General features: G+C 45.0%; 1 protein-coding gene across 2 annotated transcripts in view; it reads left to right on the top strand.

Annotated features, from left to right (window-relative positions):
* The window catches only part of CTBP2 (C-terminal binding protein 2), an 84038-nt gene that overhangs the window by 29916 nt on the left and 35085 nt on the right, over nucleotides 1-19037 (top strand). For both annotated transcript variants that reach the window (XM_040361355.1, XM_040361354.1), the window contains exons 3-4: nucleotides 5140-5284; nucleotides 7631-7837. In XM_040361355.1, the coding sequence (XP_040217289.1) occupies nucleotides 5140-5284; nucleotides 7631-7837 (352 nt within the window). The remainder of the gene's footprint in view (nucleotides 1-5139; nucleotides 5285-7630; nucleotides 7838-19037) is intronic.

The raw sequence follows: 19037 nt of genomic DNA, 5'->3' as shown, positions 1-19037 counted from the left end.
TCCCATAAAGAGGCGGCCGTGCCCAAAAAAAAGTGCCCTTTTAAAATATATATATATTTTTTTAATCAAAAGATAATGTACTACCAGTCTTCCTCCAATGTTCTCTCCCCTGCAGGAGATCTCTAGATAGATCTGTTTTTATCTCCGTTCTTCTATCCATTCCTTGGAGGAGTTCTTCGATTTTTTTCTTTGTCCCATTTCTGGTTCCCGAAACCCCCTAGACATTTCCCTTACCTGAATCAACAGCTTTTTCACTTGTTCTATTTGCTTTTCTGTTTTTGCTTTTTTATTGACCCTTTTAAGAAACTGATTTAATTTTTTTCAGTTTGTACATCCAGGTGGCTTCTGTTCTTTATAGAACATATCCTTCTATTGTTGAACCATCTTTGGAGATTACCTGAACTAGGGTTGTCCCGATACCACTTTTTTTAGGACTGAGTACAAGTACCGATACTTTTTTTATGTACTCGCCGATACCGAATACCGATACTTTTTTTAAATGTGTCCCCAAATGCAGCCATGTCCCCCCACAAATGCAGCCATGTCCCCCCCATATGCAGCCATGTCCCCCCACAGATGCAGCCATGTCCCCCCCCCATATCCAGCCATGTCCCCCCCATATGTCCCCCACATATATCCAGCCATGTCCCCCCCATATGTCCCCCACATATATCCAGCCATGTCCCCCACATATTCCAGCCATGTCCCCCATATATTGCAGCCATGCCCCCCACATAATGCAGCCATGTCCCCCACATATATCCAGCCATGTCCCCCACATATTCCAGCCATGTCCCCCACATATTCCAGCCATGTCCCCCCACATATTCCAGCCATGTCCCCCCACATATTCCAGCCATGTCCCCCCACATATTCCAGCCATGTCCCCCCACATATTCCAGCCATGTCCCCCCACATCTTCCAGCCATGTCCCCCCACATATTCCAGCCATGTCCCCCCACATATTCCAGCCATGTCCCCCCACATATTCCAGCCATGTCCCCCCACATATTCCAGCCATGTCCCCCCACATATTCCAGCCATGTCCCCCCACATATTCCAGCCATGTCCCCCCCCCCCACATTCCAGCCATGTCCCCCCCCCCACATTCCAGCCATGTCCCCCCCCCCCACATTCCAGCCATGTCCCCCCCCCCCACATTCCAGCCATGTCTCCCATACCTTGATGCCGCCGTTAATCAGCGTGCGGGGAACAGCTTTCGTTTGAATAGCTGTATCCCCGCCGTGTATAGACACTCCCCCTTGCGCGGGATTGGACAGATCATCCGTCCAATCACGCGCAAAGGGGGAGTGTCTATACACGGCGGGGATACAGCTATTCAAACGAAAACTGTTCCCCGCACGCTGATTAACAGCGGCGGTGGCTTTGCGGTTTGCGGCGGCGGGGGGTTGAACAAGTATTCTATTTTAGTATCGGGAGTATTTGCGGGAGTACGAGTACTCCCGCAAATACTCGGTATCGGTCCCGATACTGGTATCGGTATCGGGACAACCCTAACCTGAACCATAGATTAGAGCAGGGTTCGACAAATTTGCTTGGAATCTAGGAGCCAGGTAAAGTTAGGAGCCAGAAAACGCGCCCCGTCCCGACGAGCTTGTGCGCAGAAGCGAACACATACGTGAGCAGCGGCCGCATATGTAAACGGTGTTCAAACCACACAAGTGAGGTATCGCCGCGATTGGTAGAGCGAGAGCAATAATTCTAGCCCTAGACCTCCTCTGTAACTCAAAACATGCAACCTGTTGATTTTTTTAAACGTCGCTTATGAAGATTTTAAAGGGTAAAAGTTTGTCGGCATTCCATGAGCGGACGCAATTTTGAAGCGTGACGTGTTGGGTATGAATTTACTCGGCGTAACATTATCTTTCATAATATTAAAAAAAATGGGGATAAATTTACTGTTGTCTAATTTTTTAATTAAAAAAAGTGTAATTTTTTTCCCAAAAAAAGTGCGCTTGTAAGACCGCTGCGCAAATACGGCGTGACAGAAAGTATTGTAACGATCGCCATTTTATTCTCTAGGGTGTTAGGATAAAAAATATATATAATGTTTGGGGGGTTCTAATTAGTGGGAAGAAGATGGCAGTGAAAAATAGTGAAAAATTACATTAGAATTGCCGTTTAACTTGTAATGCTTAACTTGTAATTAGGGTTGTCCCGATACCACTTTTTTAGGACCGAGTACAAGTACCGATACTTTTTTTCAAGTAGTCGCCGATACCGAATACCGATACTTTTTTTAAATGTGTCCCCAAATGCAGCCATGTCCCCCACATATGCAGCAATGTCCCTCTAGCCATGTCCCTCGATGCGGCGGCAGCGGTGGGGGGAAAGGGGGGGGGAAAGTATTCTATTTAGGTATCGGGGGTATTTGCGCGAGTACGAGTACTCCCGCAAATACTCGGTATCGGTCCCGATACTGGTATCGGTATCTGGACAACCCTACTTGTAATACCAACGGCCGCCACCACCAGATGGCGCCACCTTCCAAGCCAAGTCGCCAGGACACCATTTCTAGTCGCCATGGCGACCTGGCGCCCGGGATTTGTCGAGCCCTGGATTAGAGATTACCTACCAAGTTTAAACTATTGTTATCTTGCCTAGTTTCCTCTCCTGATTGATCGCCAGGGCAAGGCTCATCAGTCTTGCCCTGATCTCTAGGACGTCAATGTTTATTTATTTGCCATTGTTTAGTCCACCTCAAGACAGTGGTATAACCCAGTTGTATGTGATTTCTACTGTTCTTTTGTACCTCAATATACTTGGGGGGGGGGGGGGGGGGCCTATAGGCTCACTATGCAAGCCGCTTAGGGCCCTGCAAAGCTGCGAAGGCCCCCCCAAATTAATAGAGGCCCCGCCTGGTGAGAAGTCATTTTCGCCCCCTTACCCCGCTTCTCAACTCGCTGGCTGCATGGGAGAAGAGGTAAGAAGTCCGCACCCCCCGCTTCTCAATTTAATGCAAGATGTCATTTCCGAAAGCAGAACACCCCCTCCCCCGCTTCTCAACTTTCTTTAATGTGACATGTCACTGTCGTCAGCGCCCCCCGCTTCTCATTTTTAATGTGCCGTGTCATTTTGCTTAGGGCCCCAGGGAGGTCAGGATCGGCACTGGACACACAAGTGTGTGGACTCGGGGCCCACCCGGCTCTAATAGCGTGTTTCCATGCGTCTGGCGCCCTGCATGTAGATAAGAGGCGCATGGACTAGGGGGGGGGGGGCGTGCCCCTAATGGATGGGCCGCCATTGCTTCCTATAGCAGTACATTCTGTTTTTCATGATCCTATAAATATATAGAACCAGTATGAATGGGTGTAATGTGTATCTACAATGTGTAGCAACTCTATCCCCGGACCTCCGGACGTGGACGTTCCTATTATATATCTCTTGTTGGTATTACATCACCGTATCACTACGGTAACCTGCTTTGCAAAGCTTCCCTATAGGTTTACCCCACAAGTTTAATGGCATACCTCTTTAATCTTATATGGGTTTAAAATAATTTTGGCCTATCCAGCTCGGCTGCCACTTTTTATCTTTTTTATTTGTGGCTGCCTGAGAGAACTGTCCCATTTGGATATCGATGAGGTCCGTTTCTGGAAATCCAGTAATTCACCACTATTTTAAAAAATTTCTTCTGTAAAAAAATCCACCTTCAAGTACATCTTGTTACTTTTATATGATATTACTAACTCCTGAAGAAGCTGTCCCCACGAAACATGTAGAGCTAACATTCGTTCTATCACGTATTCTAGTCATACACGTCCCTTGTGAGATGTGGTGACTTCTTTCGGACTTTCATTGGATTCATTTGTTGTCACTGCAGTTGTTACTGTAGCTTTTTATAGTTTATTTTATGTATTGTTTTCTCCTTTTTCAATAACCTTCACGGGTTATATGTCAATAAACGTATTTGTATTTTTATAATTGGTGACTACAAAGTCCATTTCTCAGTACCTTTTTAAGGCTTAATTTCCATGGACGTTTTTGGACGTTTTTACAGCCACTTTTCTGAGCTTTTTTTTGCAGCTTAAAAACGGCTCTCTGTTAGTCTATGGCCCCATGCCCACCATGACGTTTTTGAGCTGTAGATGGCTGAACCGTTTTTAAGCTGCAAAAAAAAACAGGACCAGTGCGTTCTGAAGCTCCAGCCTTAGAGCTGTAAAAACGCCAGACGTTAAACGCTCAAAAAACGCTACCACTGCGTTTTTGAGCTCCAGCTCAAAAAAATAAAATAAAACATGGACAGGCGTTTTTAAGCTATAAAAAAGGCTAAACAAAGTGGCTGTAAAAACGTCCATGGAAATGAAGCCTAACACTTGTTGTTCTAATGTGTATCTAGGATGGCATGATCTGTTTATACAACCTTAGAGCCAGTGTGCTTCCGATGAAAGGCTTATGCCGCGTACACACGATCATTTTTCGGCATGAAAAAAAAGACGTTTTTCCAACTTCATTATTAAAAACTACGTTGCCCACACACCATCGTTTTAAAAAAAATTATGAACAAAGCGCGGTGACGTACAACGACGGCACTCTAAAGGGGAAGTTCCATTCGCCTTTGGGCTGCTTTAGCTGATTCCGTGTTAGTAAAAGACGATTTGCGCTTTTCTGTCTGTTACAGCGTGATGAATGTGCTTACTCCATTATGAACGGTAGTTTTAGCAGAACGAGCGCTCCCGTCTCATAACTTCTGAGCATGCGCGGGTTTAAAACGTTGTTTTAGCCCACACACGATAATTTTTTACAACCCGAAAAACGATTTATTTATTTTTTAAAACGACGTTAAAAAATGCAGCATGGTCGAATTTTTTGTTGTCGTTTTTCAGAAGCCGAAAAATAATGTGAAGCCCACACACGATCATTTTAAATGACGTTTTTAAAAACTTCGTATTTTTTTCATGCCGAAAAATGATCATGTGTACACGGCATTACAAGCCAAGCATGAAGATGTCTTTAGTACACAAGTTGGAACTCTTGAGCATCAGAAAACTGATAGGAGAAATGTTGTACATGGGCCTGATTTTGGATGGCTTAGTATGGGCAGGAGTAAAACCTTTATTTATTTTTTTCTCTCGGGTGTTTGTAATGGCATCTCTGTTCTTTTTTTTTTTTCTTTAGGTCCTGAATGAGGCAGTGGGAGCCATGATGTATCACACCATAACGTTAACACGTGAAGATCTGGAAAAGTTCAAGTCTCTGCGAGTTATAGTGCGGATAGGCAGCGGATTCGACAACATTGACATCAAGGCAGCCGGAGACATGGGTATGTGACCGCAATGCAAATGATGAGACAATCACACTTCTAGGCTTAGTCACAATATTGTGCGGAATTCAGTACAGGCAGTCCCCGAGTTACATCCATCCGACCTACATCTGACTTGGGGCTCTTTCACACGGGCGGCCCGTTCAGGTCCGCCTGCCAGTTTTTTAGGCAGGCCTGAACGGGCGCTCCGTGCTCCTCTATGGAGTCGCGGATGTCAGCGGTGAAGGAGGAAAAACCTACTTTTCCATCCGTCATCGGATCGGATGAACATGGACATACGGTTCGTGTTCATCCGATCCTCCCATAGGGGAGAGCGGAGGAAAGACAGGGCGGTCCCTGCACAGTGTGCGGGGACCGCCCTGTCATCCGCCGGCTCAGCAGGGATCAACGGAGCGATCCCCGCTGAGCAAGCGGAGGTTCACGGGGCGGATCATTACTGATCTGCCCCGTGTGAAAGGGGCCTTAGAAACAGAGGGAGACAACAGGAAGTGAGAGGAAATCTCCCCCTAGGAAGGGAAATTCACTCCTACGATAACCCAACATTCTTCAAATCCAATTGTCACTGGGACAGTAAGTGAGGTAAAATCTTATGAACAGGGCCACAGATAACAAAACAAACGCTACAGGGTTGTCAACCCTTCCCTATACTATCTACCCAAACCTTAATACATTTTTTACACTTAAAAAATGTATCTGTTCCAATCTACATATGAACACTTAAGAACAAACCTACAGAACCTTTCTTGTTTAGAATCCAGGGATTGAATGTAACCTGTTTTTTACCCATTGTCCCTGCTTTTTGAACTACCCTACTTTTATTTTTGTTCTTTTTTCCATCCAGAAGTTGAACTTTAAACATGAACCAATGTTTGCACATTATAGATGCGTTTTCTCTCTTTGAGATTGATAATTACTCCATTTCTGCTTGTTCTATGGACGCATTCAAATGAGTATAACGGGTTAAATTGCAGTTGCTGGTATTTAATTTGTCACCACTAGCTGCTAAATGACTGTTTTCAGTACAAGCCCTCACATTACCTGCTGTCTTCATTCTCTTTTAGTAACCATTTTGTTAATAATGTAAATCCAGAGCAGCAAAACATTCCATCATCTACAAAGCAGAGGAAATGTTTCTAGTTTGTTCTTTCTCATGAATGCCATCATAGTATAAAGCTTGATTGTCAGCATAGATCTAGGACAGGGATCCTCAAACTTTTTAAACAGGGGGCCAGTTCACGGTCCCTCCGACTGTTGGGGGGCCGGACTATAGTTTAAAAAAAATCTGAATAGATTCCTATGCACACATCATATTTGTTGTGAGAAAAAAAACAACGATTTAATATTTAAAATAAAAAACTATTTTAATCAACAAAAACGTATTTTTATTTCATAGACTCCCTCATCACAGATCCCCTCCCCATCAGAACCCCCTCTGCATCACAGGACCCTTCCATCAGACTCCTCTCCATCACAGATCCCCCCCCCTCACAGATTCCCCCCATCAAAAAGCCCCCATATCAGGTCATCCATCACAAAGCCCCCATCGCAGACCCCCCCATCACAAATCTCCCCCAACACAAACTCCTCTCCATCACAGACCCCCCCCCCCCACCCCATCACAGTCTCCTCCCCCCCATCACATTCTCCTCCCCCCATCATAAATCTTTTCCCTATTTTGTAGACGCTATAACTTTTGCGCAAACAGAATACGCTTTTGCAATTTTTTTTTCTATTAATATGTAGAAGAATACATATCGGCCTAAACTGAGGAAAAAAATAGCATTTTTTTTTTTTTTTAAATTATTACAGCAAAAAAGTACAAAATATTGTTTGTTTTTTCAAAATTGTTCTTTTTTTGTTTATAGCGCAAAAAATAAAAACTGCAGAGGTGATGAAATACCACCAAAAGAAAGCTCTATTTGTAGGGGGAAAAAAGGCCGCCAATTTTGTTTGGGAGCCACGTCGCACGACCGCGCAATTGTCGGTTAAAGCGACGCAGTGCCGAATCGCAAAAACTGGCCAGGTCCTTTAGCTGCCTAAAGGTCCGGGTCTTAAGTGGTTAAAGTAACCAGTAAAGTTGGCCCAATTTTTTTGGTATAATGTGAAAGATTTTACACCGTGAGAGAATCGTGATCTTTATTCTAAGCAAAAAAATTGCGATTCTCATTTTGGCCAGAATGGCGCAGCTCTACTGTCTGGAGACTCCTATATACATTGTAGGGATGTTTGATAAAGGGTTCGGTGATCACCACGTCTTCTGTTCTTCCTGAGCAGAGCAGACAAGTTGTGTTCAGAGATGTTTTTTCCGCAGGAGATGACAACTTGAATAATGCGTGTGTCTTTCAGGAGTGGCTGTGTGCAACATCCCATCAGCGGCTGTTGAAGAGACGGCTGATTCTACAATCTGTCACATCCTTAATCTTTACCGGAGGAACACGTGGCTGTACCAGGCACTGCGGGAAGGGACACGGGTACACAGTGTGGAGCAGATAAGAGAAGTAGCGTCTGGAGCGGCCCGGGTGCGCGGAGAGACTCTCGGCTTAATAGGATTTGGTAAGTACTATACTGGAAAGCTGGCTAAAATGGGCCACGGAATTAAATTCCATAACAACTAATCAGGCACTAACCTGCCCTGAAATAATGGAGGTTAAAAGGGAGAATATGATTGGAAGCTGTGAAGCGGCGCAAGTCAATTCTTATTTTAAACGCATAGCGATCCCATTATTGCAGTCGTTTTATTAGATAAGATTTCCCTTAGGGGTAGTTACTGCAGCAGTGGGCAGTAATTACAAAGCAGAAATTCCATTTAAATATAAATGTTAATAATTTCTGATGTCTACCTGCAATGCGGCTTCGAATTTGCAATTGAGTGGCCCCTCGCCAGCGCCAACTGGTCACCGGTATCCTTTTTAATTTTTTTCTATTTTGCTATTGTCTTGATCTATGTCAGCCGTCACTAAATGGCGACCCGCGGTCCCAGTCCGGCCCGGGTGGCGCTTCTGCCCGGACCGCCATGCCGCCAGTATAATTTTAAATGTCCGCGTTGGTTTGCTGGGGCTGCGGGTTTCCCCAGCAACCAGTGACGCTGAGAGCGGAGAAAACAAGCTTGCATTCACGGGGCTTGACGTCACGTGCGTGCCGCGCCCCCTGCAGCTTGCGGGTCCACTCCTGGCTCTCTTTGCGAGATTGGGGCGTGACGTCCCGTGCGCGCCCCGCCCCCCTGCTACTCGCGGTCCCGGGCTCTCCTGATCACGCAGCTTTCGCCCATCTTGCATGCAAGGTATGTGACAAGTTAAATAGTTGTCACTAATGGGCAGATTTGTTATTGTGTACACTGCTGGGCATATGTCATTAATGGTCACGATGATGGGCACATTTTTTTATGTTAAGGGGCACTCTGATGGACGAACTTTATTTTAAGGGGCACTCTGATGGGCACATTTTATTTTAAGGGGCACGCTGATGGGTATATTTTTAATGTGCACACTGATGAGCATATTTTATGTTAAGGGGCACACTGATGGACACATTTTGTTGTGCCTATCAGAGTGCCCCTTAACATAAAATATGCCCATCAGCAGGTGTTAGTTTCTAAAAAAAATGGGATCAGATTTACATTCAGAATTCATGAAGCCACATTTGGCATGTCATTTTCTTGGGGGGGGGGGGGGGGGGCTTCGGTAGGTGCTTTCTGTCCCACACCCGCCCAGGGACCGCCTCGGCGACTTCTCTTCTCGCCTTAGGCTGCCCCTCCCTTTAGGCAATCTCCAGGGACTCGTGACAGGTCCCATGAGATCGCCTGTCCATTCATAGAGCTGAAAGCTGTCACGGCCGGGTGCCCACACTATGAATCGTTTTTTCTAGAGCCTGAAAAACGTAATTTTTTAGACCGTGTGTACGCGGCATCACAGCATCCGTGAGCAGTGAGCTAATGACTGTCAGTCTGTCTGTGGATGGGGCAGGGGTGGCCGGCTCAGCCTCTCAGCGGCTTGCTGAGAGGGTGAGCCGGGTGATGGTCCAGGCATGTGGGCGGATCCCGACCATATGTTCGCCATCCTTCCCAAGCCTGGACTAGCTCTTGTGATGTCAGCCGACAGCCCCGCTGCCTGTTGAAAATGATTTTCACAGGAGAAGTACAGACAAATGAGCTTTGGCTGTGTACTCCTTCAGACCCCTTTCACACTGGAGGTGTTTTTTGGGCTAAAAATGGCTCTGCTGCAGTCTCAGTGTGAAAACCCGAGTGCTTTCACACCAAGGCGATGTGCTAGCAGGACCATAAAAAAAAAAAACTCCTGCAAGCAGCATCTTTGGAGCGGTTGAACTACAAATGAAAGCGCTAAGTGAAAAACAATAGCAAGAGTCTTAGGCTGCATTCACACCATGGCGTACAAAATTGCGGCGTTTTGTCCCGTGAATTGCGGCGACAAATTGCGGCGTTTTGTACCGCGATTTGCGGCGACAAAACGCCGCGATTGTGAATGCAGCCTTACCCCCTCTATGGAGATGGTTCACATCTCCTATGCCGAACGCCGCCTGAAAAAAAGGTCCGGGACTTGTTTTCAGGCGTTCGGCGTGGAGATGTGAACCATCTCCATACAGGGCAATGTGAAATCATCCCTCCAGCGTATCAGGGGCGGCTGCGGCGGCGCACTACAGGCGTATATACGCCTAGGTGTGAACGGGGGCTTAAGGTCCAAGAGAATGCAATCTGGAACCAATTCTGAATTAGAAAAACTCTGAGGTAGGAAAACTATCCGAGAAGAGGCCTCAAGCATAAAGCTGGCCCTACAGGTTATGCTTTTTTTTTTTTCTTGTTCAGCCAGTGAGCTGAAAAATAGATTGAAACAGATTCATTCACCTCATAAGTGTGGATGGAGGAATCAGTTTTTTTTTCCCCTTCTTAAAAACTACAAATTACCACGTCCTACAAGAGCATTGTATTCTGACAAGCTCACCCTCCACTGTCAGGCCGCGTACACACGGCCGAGAAACTCGACGGGCAAAACGCATCGTTTTGCTCGTCGAGTTCCTTGTTCGGCTGTCAGAAAACTCGTCGAGCCAAATGTTCCCATTGCCCATCGAGGAAATAGAGAACATGCTCTCTTTTTGGCTCGATGAGTTTCCCGACAGGTTTCTCGGCGAAAAAGTGTACACACGACCGGTTTTCTCGGCAGAATACGTCTCCCATCGAGTTTCTTGCTGAATTCTGCCGAGAAAAACGGTCGTGTGTACGGGGCCTCAGAATACACTAATGGTTTTGGGTTGCAAAAAAAAACAAAACAAATGGAATTGCAGGAATTTCCTCTCACCTCCTGTTTTGGCTATGGGACAGGAAGTAAAGAAAAATCTCCTCCCTTATGCTATCCAAAATGAGAAAAAAAAATAATGTTTTGCCTACAGTTGTAAATATAGCAAATATAATAAATGCTTTAACCACTTCCGGACCGCCGCATGTACATGTACGTCGGCAAAATGGCGCGGACAGGCACATGTACGTACCTGTACGTGCTCTGCTTGACGTGGGTCGGGGGTCCGATCGGGACCCCCCCCCGTAAATGCGGCGATTCCCGTGGCTTCAGGAGCGATACGGGACAAGGGCGCGGCTATTCGTCTCTAGCCGCCCCCTCGCGATCGCTCCCCGGAGCTGAAGAACGGGGAGAGCCGTATGTAAACACGGCTTCCCCGTGCTTCACTGTTGCGGCTGCATCGATCGTGTCATCCCTTTTATAGGGAGACTCGATCGATGACGTCAGACCTACAGCCACACCCCCCTACAGTTGTAAACACACACTAGGTGAACCCTAACTCCTACAGCGCTCCCTGTGGTTAACTCCCAAACTGCAACTGTCATTTTCACAATAAACAATGCAATTTAAATGCATTTTTTGCTGTGAAAATTACAATGGTCCCAAAAATGTGTCAAAATTGTCCGAAGTGTCCGCCATATTGTCGCAGTCACGAAAAAAAACGCTGATCGCCGCCATTAGTAGTAAAAAAAAAAATAAAAAAAAAAAACTATCCCCTATTTTGTAAACGCTATAAATTTTGCGCAAACCAATCGGTAAACGCTTATTGCGTTTTTTTTTACCAAAAATAGGTAGAAGAATACGTATCGGCCTAAACTGAGGACAAATTTTTTTTTTATATATGTTTTTGGGGGATATTTATTATAGCAAAAAGTTAAAAATACTGAATTTTTTTCAAAATTGTCGCTCTATTTTTGTTTATAGCGCAAAAACTAAAAACCGCAGAGGTGATCAAATACCACCAAAAGAAAGCTCTACTTGTGGGGAAAAAAAGACGCCAATTTTGTTTGGGAGCCACTTCGCACGACCGCGCAATTGTCTGTTAAAGCGACGCAGTGCCGAATTGTAAAAACCCCTTGGGTCATTTAGCAGCATATCGGTCCGGTCCTTAAGTGGTTAAAGCGGAGACCCACCCTAAAAAAAAAAAAAATTGACAAAAAGGCTCCAAAAAATTAGATTTTTTTTTTTTTATACTTACCAGAAATGGCCGTTACTAGGCAGGTCATCCTAATCTGACACTTCCTATTCCGTGGTATGTCTTCATTCTTCTCCTCCTCACGTTGTCTTGTGGGACATTTGGGCAAGCTGTTTTCTGCGCAGTAGGAAACGGTCAGTGAAGCCGCAAGGCTCCACTGCCTGTTTCCTTTACTTCAAATGGCAGCGCCAGGACCCGATCCGATGAACGGATCGGCCTCGGGCGGCCGACATCGCGAGCACCCTGGACAGGTAAGTGTCCTTATTAAAAGTCAGCCGCTACAGTGTTTGTAGCTGCTGACTTTAAAGATTTTTTTTTACAGCTGGACCTCCGCTTTAAAATTTGCTTTTAAACCAAAATGGACAAATAAAGGTTTTTATTTTACAAACATTATCCAACTATCCACTGGAGACACTTTACAGAACAGATACCGGTATACAATTATTCAGACAGCTGTAAAAGCAAAAATACAACATTTGAGCCGGACAATGACAGAATAAAGGGTATAGCTGGGCTCTGGCTGTAGGCAGGGCCGGATTCCAGACCAGGCCAACAAGGCCAGGCCTTGGGGCGGCAGTGGGTGCAGGGGTGGCACTGCAGCTGAGAGGAGAGGACACTTTTATTTCGGGAGTCCCCCCCCCCCTGTCATGTCACGAATGGTGAGAGGAGAGAAAACAGAGGGAAGAGGAGGTGAGATGGTTCATTCAATGTCATGATCAGCAGCAGCACCCCCCAATGATCAATGTCATTTTTGTCAGCAACATCCCCCCCCCCCCCCCCGGTTCTCAATGTCATTTTCGGCAGCAGCACCCCCCCTGCTTCTCAGTGTCCTGCCGAAAAAGTCCCCCGGCGGATAATGTCCCCCCTGTACTGCGCAGGCGGGGGCGGCATTGAAGGACCCGGCCTTGGGGCGGCAAAGGGAGTAAATCCGGGCCAGGCTGTAGGCTTAATGCCAAGTAACTATACACTATCCTCACAAGTTTCGCCCGTGGCACTCGGTGTATTACAAGTGTGATGTAATTTGCTGAGTACAGGGGGTTAAAGATTAGAAGAAAGAAGCGGATTGCTAATGGCAGAGTGATGAAAAGCTCCTTATGTGCAGGAGACATGATTAGAAAACCTTGAGAGCTGCAGGGGAAATCTCACAAAGCATGCATCCAATATGCCTACACAATCACTAGACGAGCCGCTCTTTCCTCCTGAGGAACCCTGGAAATAATTTTCTGGTGTAAGGAAACCCCAACAAAAAATGATGATCTCCACTACTCTCAGTAAGTTGTAAAATGTTTTAAAGTAAAATAAATGGGATGGGAAATAAGGAATACCTGGTGTGTTTAACCCCAAGTATGGAGCACTTTTTAACTTCTTCACCTTATACCACAGTATTATATACAGTAATGATCATAAAATGTAATAGCAATGGGCAGAACGGTAACAAAGGAAGGTAAAACTGTAGTGTCCTCTGCATCGATGGACACTTGATAAGTGCATTGGAGGTCAGGAATGAAGGTCCAGATTCACGAAGAATCGCGGCGGCGTAACTTATCCTAGATAAGTTACACCGCCGCAATTTTTCATCGCAAGTGCCTGATTCACCAAGCACTTGCGATGAAAACCTACGCCCGCGGCCTCCGGCGCAAGGCGGGCCAATTCAAATGGGCGTGTGCCATTTAAATTAGGCGCGCTCCCGCGCCGGACCTACTGCTCATGCTCCGTTTCCGAACTCCCGCCGTGCTTTGCGCGCCGTGACGTCATTTTTTTTGAACGGCGACGCGCGTAGCGTACTTCCGTATTCCCGGACGGCTTACGCAAACGACGTTGATTTTTTTTTTTTTTTTTTTTTTTCATATTTAAATTTTCTTTATTTTAAATAGTCAAGGTTACAGAGAATTGACATAACATATATCTTATATGCATTAACATATTGCTACCAAACATACAGTCTGAAGGGAACCCTCAGATGAGCCGGCCGGATGGATAATAAAAAAAAAGAAAAAAAGAAAAAAAGGAGAGAGAGCTCGGGTTTGCACCTTCCCGGTTCCCCTCCCCTATTCCTATATTCAGCAACTTCCTATCTGAAGCCTGTTTTCCCATTTCCTCCAGACCAATGTATTACCTCATACATACTCTGTTCCCTTAACCTTCCTTGTTCCCTACCTAACTCCCCTTTGATCTAATAAACAAAACAAGCCTCAAAAAAAAAAAAAAAAAAAAAAAAAACCCTAAGAAACCAAATCCCCCCCCCTCCCCCTCTCCCCCCCCCCCCCCCCCCCCCCGGAGACGGACGTGTCCTCTCTTGTTTCTCCTCTTCAGCTCCTCTCTGTCTACTCCCGTCCTAACAAATTCTGTTCTTCTTTCTCTATTCCTCTAACATCCTCTTCCCTTCTTCCGTTTTCATGTACTGATTCCACCCTGTCCATGTTTCTACGTATTGTTCCTTTTTATTCCTAGCTGAGAGTATTGAGTCTTCTATAGCTCCGGTCTCTCTCACTCTGTTAAGCCATCTCACAATAGATGGTGGTATGCTATCTCTCCACTGTAGTGTTATCCCTTGCTTGGCCGTATTTATAAGATGACATATCACCGATTTTTTATATTCTCGTATTGGGATTTGTGAGCAATGGAGCAGAAAAAAGGCCGGATCATCCGGAATCTGGTGCTCCGTAAATTTTTGAACAATTCTCTGGACTTCTTTCCAGTAATCTCTTACTTTTGCACAGGACCAGAAAATGTGCAATAAGGTTCCCTGCTCCAGCCCACATCTCCAACAATACTCTGAATTTTCCTTGCTAAATTTATGCAGCTTTTCTGGTGTATAGTACCATTGGGTCAATAATTTGTAATTGGATTCCTGTATACGTGTGGATATTGAGGAATATAATGCTAAATGTATTATGTGTTTACGCTGTGTCTGTGAAAAATTTCTTCCCAAATCTCTCTCCCATTTTCTCAACCCTGGCAACTCAAAGTCTTCTTGAGGGGAATTCAATATTCTGTACATCTTTGAACTTACTCTTTGTATTGGTTCCTCCTCATCACAGTATTGTTCAAATTTAGTTAATTGTCGCCGAAAATTAGATGGTTGTCCCAAGGATCTTAAAAAGTAACTTAATTAAAGTGCTTGCCAGGCGCTTAACTCATAATTCCCCCCTCTCCTCGTCAAATCCTCTATTGATGGCCATGTGTTTATTTGTAAAAAGTGTGATACCTGCACCTTGCCCCTTTCTTTTAGTTTGTTAAAAACTATTCCTCCTGTGCCTGGTATAAATCCTGGGTTCCCCAATATGGGAAACAGGGGGGAACATTTTGTAGAGAATTTTGGGTTTTTGCATATTCTAGCTGCAATTAGCAGCGTTGGTCCAATTGTGGGATGTTTCCTCATCTTGCTTGGTAGTATTTTATAACACCAAGGGGCTCTATTTAGTGCTATTGAGCAAGACTGTTGTTCAACTTCGACCCACCTTTTATAATGTCCGTTTCTACACCAGTCTATTAATCTCGTCAGGTGTGCCGCCTGATAATATTTGACAATATCTGGGACTGCCATCCCACCAAAGCACCTGGGTACCCTCATCACCTCTTTTTTTATCCTTGCCTTTTTCCCCGCCCAAATAAATCTCATCAAAAGAGACTCCATTTGTCGGAGAAAGGCCTGCGGTATATTCGTTGGCAGAGTTTGAAACAAATATGTAATTTTTGGCAAAATATTCATTTTTATTATGTTGTTTCTACCGAACCATGAATGAAATCCATGTTGCCATTTCTCGAGTGATATTCTTATTGTGTTAAAAAGCGGTGGAAAATTTATTTTAAAAACTTCTTTTAAGTTTGCAGGGATCAGGGTACCCAAGTATTTAAGTGCGGTCCTCCATTTAAAACCAAAATTTTGTTGTATAATCGCCCGTTTCTGTGATGTCATTGACACGCTCATTGCTTCAGACTTTGCTTGATTTATTTTTAAGTTAGAGAACTCTCCAAATTTAGTTATTTCTTTGACAAGATTGGGGAGAGAGACATGTGGATTTGATACTGTAAACAGCATATCATCTGCAAAAGCTGTTACTTTATGTCTCCCCTCTCCTATCTGGATACCCTGTATATCTGGGTTTTGGCGTATTTTGCTTAACAAGGGCTCCAGAGATAGCACAAATAGTAGCGGCGACAGGGGACATCCCTGGCGCGTTCCATTTGTAACTGGAAAATTTTTGGAAAATATCCCATTCACTCTCACTGCCGCACGTATGTCTGTGTATACACTTCCAATCCATCTTAACATATTTTCCCCCATCCCAACATGTCTCAGCACTGAAAACAGGAACTTCCAACTCACTCTATCAAAGGCCTTCTCGGCGTCGGTATTTAGGAACACGCAAGGGATATCCCCGTCGTCCGCCCTATGCACCAAGTTAAGGACCCTTATTGTGCCATCTCTTGCCTCCCTTGTGGGAACAAACCCTACTTGATCCCTATCCACTAGCTCGGGTAGCCACACCTGGATTCGTCTTGCTAATACTTTCGTGAAAAGTTTTAAATCGGAGTTTAGTAGCGAAATCGGCCTATAACTGCCACACTCCGACGGATCCTTCCCCTCTTTGTGGATAACTGTAATATGGGCCAATGAAGAGTCCGGCGGAAAAGTAGCCGTCTGACCCACTTCATTAAAGAGCTTTGTTAATTGACCTCCCAATAATGTTCCAAATTCTTTATAGTATCTTATTGTGTAGCCATCTGGGCCCGGGGCTTTCCCGTCCGCCATCGTTTTTAATGCGGCCTCTAATTCCTCTGTCGAAATCGAGGTTTCCAGACTGTCCCGGGCAATTGATGACAGCCTAGCTAATTCAGTTACTGAGAGATATTCTTCTAGTTTTGATGGCTCTACTGATGACTGTTTCAGATTGTATAGAGAGGAGTAATATCTACCAAACTCCTCCACTATGTCCTTTGGTTTCCGTTTTAGTTGACCCTCCTTCACCTTAATTTGTGGGACATATGTCTGTTGGCTCTTCTCTTTCAGTTTCCCGGCTAGCAATTTACTGCACTTATCTCCAAATTCGTAGTTTATTTTCCTTCCTCTTTGTATGCTTGCTTTAGCTTTATAACATAAAATATCTGTAATCTGTCTTCTCAGGTGGCTCAGTTCTCTGCCTATCTGGGGGGTGTATGATTTTTTATGTTGGAGTTCCAGTTCCTGAATTTCTTCTAGTATTTTTTTAACCTGTTGTTCTCGCTTCCTTTTTAAATTCGTTCCATGTTTAATCAGGACCCCCCTAATCACCGCCTTATGTGCTTCCCATACCATCCCTGGGTTGCTCCCAGGGGTATCATTTATTCGGAAATATTCTGTAATTTCCCGAGCAACATCTTCCCTCACTTCCCTATTCTGCAAAAGGCTTTCATTTAATCGCCACCTTCTCTCCTGATTAAACCCCATATTGGACAGTGTGATACGCAGACTAACCGGAGCATGGTCCGACCAAGTTATACTACCAATGGACACCTCTATCACAGAGGAGATCATGTAATGGGGGATCATGAACAGGTCTATCCTAGAGTACACCTGGTGTGGATTGGAATAAAATGTGTAATCTCTTTCTTCTCCATTCAACGTCCTCCATGCGTCCACCAACTGGACATCATAAAAACTGCGCAAGACCCCCCGTCTAACCCCCTCTGCTATAGACGAGGTTCCCCTCGAAGTGTCCATTTTTGGATTCAGAGGGATATTAAAATCCCCCCCCAGGATTAGTTTCCCTTCCGAGAATTCCATCAACCTCTTGAGGATTTTCTTCAAGAAAACATCTTGATATACGTTAGGTAGATATACCGTAGCTAGGGTTACTTTAATTCCTCCTATCGTTCCTTTCAGGAAGAGATATCTTCCTTTTATGTCTTGGTGTCTATCATCCAGTGTCCAGGGGATCCTATTGGATATCAAAATAGAGACCCCCTTGGATTTTGCTTCCTGATTTCCTGCGTGATAGGCTAGTGGGAAAAACCTATTTTGCAATAGGGGGAGCCCTTCCGTCCTAAAGTGCGTCTCCTGAATGTAGGCTATATCTGTCCCTGTTGACCGCAGATCGTTCATCAACATCCTACGTTTTTCAGGAACGTTGAGTCCCTTAACATTCAAAGAGGTTATCTTTAACCCCTCCATCTCCGGCGTTTAGGGGGGGGAGGGGAAAACAGGATCCAAAAAATCCCGAAAGAGGGGAGAGAAGAAGAGGAAAAAAAAAAAAAAAAAAAAAAAAAAACCCTAGTCCCTCTAACCCCCCCTCCCACTCTACTTTATCTTACCCACCCGTTCCTCCCCCCACCCTTGCCTCCCACTTCTAAATCCCCTCTAGGGTAATTGCCCACTTTTAACCCCCTCCCCCTATGGTTCAGTGGGCGATAACTAATCTGGGGATTGGTCCAAGTAGGTGGTTCAATATATAAGAAGCTATGCTTCAAAAAAAAAAAAAAGAAAAAAGCGAAAAGAAAAATTAGACACCCCAGCATGCTCCCCTCCCTCCCGCCGCCCCCCGACCATCTCTTTTACCTTACTGTCTTCCTTTCTGCCGGCTCTACAAGATTCTTTCTTCCCCTTCTCCCTCTCTCCTCCCTCACTTCTCCTTCTTCCCCTTTCCTCTCCCCTTATCCTCCATTTATTACTTTGTCCCACGTGTTTTTTACTTTCCCCTCCCCCGTCTCAGCTCCCCCTCCCCCTGCTCCCTCACACAAGCCTTCAAATTGGGCTCCTCTTGCCCTTTATTAATCCCTCCCCTCCCCCACCTCCCCCCCATCCCCCCCCTTGACCCCCTCTTCCCCCCTCCCGGCCCCACCCATCTCCCAACCCCACCCCCAAAAAATTGTGTTCTGTGCTTTTTGATCAACCAGGAGTCGCGAAGAGGGAAAACCCCCCCCCCAACTCCAGTGCATGATATATAAATTCAGCGTGTTATTTATACATTGTTACATTGTGTTACTTTGTGTCGCGTTGTGCATCGTGACGCTTCCTATAGTGTCACAACTAATCTCGTTGTGATCCGCTATATATATTAAAAAAAAATAATCACTCAAAAAAAAAAACAAAAAAAAAAAACAGTTATATCATATAACCTTATAACCCTACTCTGAGGTACCTTATCTGTACCATCCCATTCTATTACATAGATGCTCAAAAATTAATCTACTTCCGTGTAGTGTCCCACAATCCTTAAGGGATTCATTCTTCTCCTCAAAAAAAAAAAAAAAAAAAAAAAAAAAGGAGACC

This window comes from Rana temporaria, chromosome 8 (assembly GCF_905171775.1).
Source record: "Rana temporaria chromosome 8, aRanTem1.1, whole genome shotgun sequence".
Classification (NCBI taxonomy): Eukaryota; Metazoa; Chordata; class Amphibia; order Anura; family Ranidae; genus Rana; species Rana temporaria.
This window is presented reverse-complemented; position numbering and strand designations above follow the sequence as displayed.